The 6,825-nt window shown below is 36.2% G+C and overlaps 1 protein-coding gene across 1 annotated transcript; it reads left to right on the top strand.

The window, feature by feature from the left end:
- The first annotated feature begins 3,900 nt into the window (after positions 1-3,900).
- Positions 3,901-4,796, top strand: LOC131164180 (14 kDa proline-rich protein DC2.15-like). Its single transcript, XM_058121176.1, has one exon. It carries the CDS (start codon positions 3,985-3,987, stop codon positions 4,531-4,533), a length of 549 nt encoding a protein of 182 aa, XP_057977159.1. The 5' UTR covers positions 3,901-3,984; the 3' UTR covers positions 4,534-4,796.
- Positions 4,797-6,825: the final 2,029 nt, after the last annotated feature.

The raw sequence follows: 6,825 nt of genomic DNA, 5'->3' as shown, positions 1-6,825 counted from the left end.
GGTAGTTGGAGTACAAAAGTGGTCGGTTGATCGGGAGGTCAAATTCTTGACTTCCAGGTGGTTCGGTCGATCGGGGTCAAATGAACTACAGGGTCTCGGTCGACCAGGACCTAGGTCAACGGTTGACCCAGGGATGGTTCGGTCGACCAGGCAAAAAATGAACTGATTTGGCCAGTCGATCGAAAGTGCACCAAGTGTGCATTTCAGTCCCATCTTAATACAATAAAGCCCTATTTAAGTGTCTAGCAAATATATGTGAATATGTGTGTGTCCTAGGGTCATTTGGGTCCAAAATAGAGACACCGAAAAAGTCCGGTGTTAGTCGACCGAAGGGTACACTCTAAGGTCTTTCTAAGGTCCTTTCTTATTCATGATTTGTTTGAGCTTATGTAGTAAATCATACATGTGATGTGTGTGAGCTTATTACAAACCAAGTACCTACTTACTATTACAGACCAATTAAATATATTACAATATGGAATAAAACTTTGGTCTTCGGGTTTTACTTGACTTTTTGCACATCTTTATTTTAACACCCTTAGTTCCTGCACAAAACCTCAAAACACTCATTAGATACAATGAGTATTTGTCATAATCAAAACCGGGCGTGACCAATAAGGTCAACAAAGTTAAATGTGGAAAAGATGCTATTTCAAGTTTTCAAAAATGTAGTTCTATGTTAGCACAATTATATTCCTAGAACTGATTTTAAACTGGCAAGTAATAATATTGTAATCTCAGGATTTAAAGGGCTTAACAAACATGAAATTTCAGGGTTTTCAAGTAAAGGCTTACAAAATAAGGTAACGGTTTATAATCAAATATGGCTTAGGAAGATTACAACCTTACCAAAGGAAAATCTCTGGGAGGACTGGAGATTATCCAACACAAGATTAAGCAAGATGTAGGAATATAGATAAACTGTAGGAATTCAAAGGCTATTTCAATTGGGACTATGGGGCTTCAAACTAGAGTTCACAACCGGTTAAGGGCTTATGAAAATATCAATCTTACCAATGAAATCATTAGATGACTTTTTATGATTCACACAAACTCAAATCCTGCCATAAAATCCTTAGAACAAGGTCCGAAATGTAATGATCGAAGTGGAACTACTATGTATATAAAATGGTTGTGTGGGTGTATGATGGAGATGGTCGTTTGATGAGTCTGGGATACGTGGAAATGGAGTCGCTAGATAGAATAGTGGTTTCTCACTACTTGATCTCTGGGGAGAATGATGTAACTTCTCACTACACAATCACATGGATTGGACAAAGCTAACAAGCATCACAAAGGAAATCCCTTTTTCAATTCAATATCAATATCAGTTGCTTTTCCAGGTCTTACAATGAAAATATATAAGCTAACATAAGGGAGGAGGAGACAAGGCAATAAATACACTTGCACTTCCCACACAAGCAAGGGAGAAATGCTAATTAACTATGACAACTTACTAGACATATTAAAGACTTGAACACAAATTACTAACACACACAACTTACTAAGAACAACTTTTTAGGAGCAAACACATGCATGCAAGCAAATTGTCTTGCAATATTAAACATTAAATAAAAGTAAAAAGGAATCTCAATCCATGTGGGGCCCACAAAAACGTGTGGGGGCCACATGGATCTTGAACTTAAATTGGCTTATTTTGGTGTCCAAACGGCGGCATAGTCAATTAAGTCGCAATTCAAGGCTCCCTGTCACACTCCTGGTGGAAGCACTCTATAAATCATCTGTGTTCAAGAGATCTGCTTGCACCTCATGGTGTCATGATTGCACCCTGATCGAGACGCTCTGAAAAATCTTCTGAAATTTGCAAGCTGCTAATGGATGGGTAATTTCACCCGCGAACACCCTTCATTATTTAAGACATAACTTTTTCTATAGAACTCCTAATAGGGCGATCTTGGTACCAAAAGAAAGCTAAGAAAAATTTCCACAACCTTTTTGTTTAACTCTTTTGAAGATGGGAAGTTTGTGATAGAGAAAAGTGCACATCGATTCGGCGAGAGAAAAAAAATGAAGATGTTGGGAATTAGAGGGTTTGCCTAACTCGACCTTAGCTCTGATACCTACTTAGTCTTGAAATGGAATATCCGAGCAAAAATTAAATCCAAAATATCCAAGCAAGAACAAATCAATTAAATCTCATGGGTTCTTATAAAACAATTATGAACTAAAGTGGGCGTCTGGAGGTTGTCCGCGTGTTACGATGTCAGCAAAGGAGTGGACATCGAGGGGCTGTCCATGTGTCACGACATCGGTAAAAGAAAGGGATAAGGCATGCTGATCCCCATCAATAAATAATTAAAATAAATATATTATAATAAATTATAAAATAATATATGATGAATTATTTATGTTAATATTATCTCCTTAAATTCATTATTTTAATTAATATTTTAATCATTAGCATTATTCTTTGTCATTATCTTCTAATTAAAAGAGTACATTTTATAATAATTAATAAAATAAAATGTTATTTTTATTTCTATTCATAATATTATTAACTTTAGAAGAAGTAGTAGTTCAACTTCATTTTATTATTGACAAGAACCTATAAGATAAATAGTGACATAAAATGTGACTATTAATTTTTTTTAATGCCATCTCAAGTAGTTAAATTGATAGTTTTATTAATATTTTCTAGTTAAGATGATCAGTCATTATCAATTTTTGAACATAAATATTTGTTTACCTAATTAAATGAAATGAATTTAGTTTTTACTGCATTTATTAATTTAATTAATATTGATAATTAAATTAATAGTATTAGCTAGTTAATATTTTCTAAATAACACAATTCAAAATTATTTAATTAATTTATTATTAAGAATAATTTATTATCAATATATGATAATTATTTTTCATTAAATATTATCCCCTAATAAAAATATTCATGTTTTTATTAGAATTTCTTATTAACAGAATTCATCATTATTATCTTCTTATTGACAATAATAAATTATAATGCATAAAAAATTGTATATAGTTCTTGTTAATTTTAATAATATTATTAATTATGTAACAATCAATAATTATTGTACTTCAAAAAGCCTTAAACAGTGTGATAGTAATTTTAGTAAATATTAAAAATTAATTTTTGAACATAAAAATATCAATTCACTCTTATTAATAAGTTGTGTTAGTAATATTACTAACTAAACTAAAATTTTAATTATTTTACGATTATCACTAAGTTTACATAATAAAAAAAAAATAATGCAAAGATGCATTTTAGTGAAAGAAATTTCAGTAGACGGCTAGTGCACCGACATGTCTACCGACATGCCTTGCGTATATCTTAGACCAAATTTAATCAAACTCACAGAAAAATCAAGTTTTTTTTTTCCCTCGAAAACAAAAACTAGTTTATTTAGTGATTTATTAGAAGAGGCGTCCACGCAATGTGACGCACCCCATGCATCACCAGTCAAGCAGAAATGGGGTTCATGGGCTCCTTTAATTCAACCACTGCCACTGATCCTCCACAGTCGATAAAAGATCATTAGGAAATTACGAGTCCCATCTTGTGAATGCGTACCCAGTTAATTTAATCAACAATTTTTCTTTCCAGCTCAAAGAATGGATGATAATGCATCACATATCTGTGGGTGCACTGCTGCAATATTGGCTGCATTAATACGTACAAGTTAATGATGCAGCAGGGAACATGGAAATTTGCCGATCCCCACCACAGAAACATCCAAACGTTTATGTAACGATCTCCTGGTTTTGCCAGCTATGTAAATCCCAAGGTCTCACATGGCTGCCTCCCATTTTTAACTCCGTGTTATACTTAGTTATTTCCCGTTTACATTAACTGAATAGATCACCCTTTCCCCTTAAACCCTATAAATACCCTACAGGCTACACCTCACCTTTATTCCCTCCATCCCCACACAAATAATACGGCACTAGCTTCAATTCTCACTTCTCTTCAACTAGCTAGTACGTATTTGTGTTATTTAAAACATGGCCAAGAGCTCTGCTTCAGTTGCTCTCTTCGTCATCCTCAACATCCTCTTCTGTGCCCTTGTCTCCGGCTGTGGCACCTGCCCAGGTCCGAACAAGCCCACGCCAAAGCCATCTCCGCCTTCGATTCCAAACAAGCCCACGCCAAAGCCATCTCCGCCTTCGAGTCCAAACAAGCCCACGCCAAAGCCATCTCCGCCTTCAAGTCCAAACAAGCCCACGCCAAAGCCATCTCCGCCTCCAAGCTCTTTTTCGGGATCGGGATCAGGCTCGGGTTCGGGCAAGTGCCCTAATGATGCCCTAAAACTGGGTGTGTGCGCTGATGTGCTCAATGGGTTGATCCATGCTGTGGTGGGCAACCCATCCGTAAGGACCGTAACTCCATGCTGCAGTCTCCTTAACGGCCTTGCCGATCTTGACGCAGCTGTTTGCCTTTGCACTGCCATTAAGGCAAACATTTTGGGCATCAACCTGAATGTTCCTGTCTCGCTGGGCTTGCTTCTCAACGCCTGTGGGAAGAAGACCCCTTCCGGATTCAAGTGCACCTGAAGTTTATATACTTAATTAAGCTTGTTTGATTTGAGAGCTACAGCTATTTATTTAAGGCGCGTGTGTGGTTATTATGCAAGTGTCAACAGCTTGTTTCCTGTGTTACGTACGGTGATATTAGTTTGCTTTGATAAGTGGGATATTGTTGAATAAGTTATTTTTCCTCGTGCAAAATGAAGGGATCATTTCTTAGTGATGTTTACTTAGTTAATATAATTTTTATTGGAAATTAAAGATTGCTTTCACTTTGATCTTCTGTTTTAGACATGTCATTCATCACCATGAGATGTACATTCCCAGCTCCCTCTATTCGTGCATGCATATTAAATTTTGTTTCCTGCATGAGTTAAATACTTCCACTCCAGAGAAGCTCTAATTTTAATGACAAAATTAATAATGCAATTAATTTTAATGACAAAATTAATAATGCAATCATGTTGTGCACAATGGCACTTTGATACCAATCGTTGATACCAAATGCGTAGTGAAAACCTCACATCACTCGGATTAATTTGAAACAATTGATGCAAAACACTCAATGATGAATATACGGAACAAACAATCACAATCACACAAAGAATAAATGCAAAACAATAGTCAAAGACACAAGATTTACGTGGTTCGACACTGATTTTTCACTATCAGATTGTTCAAGCTTAAATTAGGATAACAAAATAATGTATATATGCAAATCCTATGCGTACATGAGACTTAGATACTATCTACAATACTCCTATATCAAATCTTGGAGGAAAATCCTTCAAATACCCTCAATCTACTGATCTCCGATTCGAATTCCTTGATCAGCGTCGAATGAAATCGTCGATGGTTTCAGCTAAATTGTCGACGGTTTAGAGCTGAGTACTGAATCCTGCAGACTGAACTGAAACCATCAACCGATTGAGGGCAACCATCGACGGTCATATGTCGTCGACCAGACCATCGATGGTTTCTTCCTACAAACTTCTCCCTTGTTCATTGCTTCACTATGTTTTCCCGATGCATGCGTTCCAGTCAAATATGAGCCACATCTCCAACAAATCAAAAATCAAAGAAGAAGACTGGATTACACATATCAATATTATATAACTAGTTAATGACTTGTTTTGTATGCCATTTCACCAAAAGACATGCATTTTTTCCACCACTATATCCCAAATAAACCTAGCATTCGACTTGACTCCTATGGAAAGTCTTAAGTACGATGTGGGAAAGGTATCTAGATTGTAGTTGAGAATTTTGATCTTCTTCTCTACACCTTCGAGGGCTCCAATTAGAAAGATACAACTTTTTGATAAGCCGATAGCTACTTTTAATCTCGCAACTGCCTCAAAACAAAAGAGAATTGCCTGCAAATTATTGAAATCGGAGGAAAAGTTATTGCAGAAGATCAAAGTATTGTTTTCGAATAAGAGATGGGATAAAGCAATAAAGTGTGAAAAATTATGATTATTTATTTCCCCGCAACAAAGTTTTGGTCACGACTTTGGAGATCGCCTGTGAAAGAGCTTCCATAACCAACACAAAGGGGAAGGGAGAAAGCGGGTAGCCTTGCCTTAGACCCCTTGAGCTCTTAAAAAATCCAGTAGCTTATCCATTAACCAAAATTGAGAAGGAGGCTATTGAGATGCATCATTTAATCCAGTTCCTCCATTTTTCTCCAAATCCCATGACACTCATAATGTTGTTAAGGCAATCCCAATTTACATGATCAAAAGCCTTCTCCAGATCAAGTTTACACAAGAAGGTTTCTACCTTGTTTCTCCACAAGAAATCTACACCTTCATTTGTTTTCAGAATTGCATCGAGGAATTTTCTATCCAAAGAAGCCTAGATAGGCCTAGCAGCCTTTGAGACACAACTAAAGCCCTAAGAAGCCTTTAAGAGGCTTTGAATGGCAGTTAAGTCACCCTAAAGGGGCTTAAAACTTTCTTAAGCCCATTGACTACTATAAAATACCTTTGGGTAAAAAATGGGCATCGACAATCTTCAAACTCTATTGATTCCAAATATTGCATGTTTTAGGCTAGTCTTAATTGTTCTTTAATGACACCCATGTGTTCCGTATTATTTTTCATCTACCCACTCTGTTTATGAGGTTTTCCTTGATCCACATGGGTATCCTGTGCAACTTGGTCATCAAATTGTAAGGAGACCCATGGTGTCTTTGATGGTGGAAGAGGACCTTGCCTTTGCTTAACAAGTCGATTTCCAGCACTGTTTTCTTTAACGCTTCAAATTGTTGATCATTAGTGTGAGACTTTATGCCCTATTGTGATATTGGCATATCCA

This window comes from Malania oleifera, chromosome 9 (genome assembly GCF_029873635.1).
Source record: "Malania oleifera isolate guangnan ecotype guangnan chromosome 9, ASM2987363v1, whole genome shotgun sequence".
Lineage (NCBI taxonomy): Eukaryota > Viridiplantae > Streptophyta > Magnoliopsida > Santalales > Ximeniaceae > Malania > Malania oleifera.
This window is presented reverse-complemented; position numbering and strand designations above follow the sequence as displayed.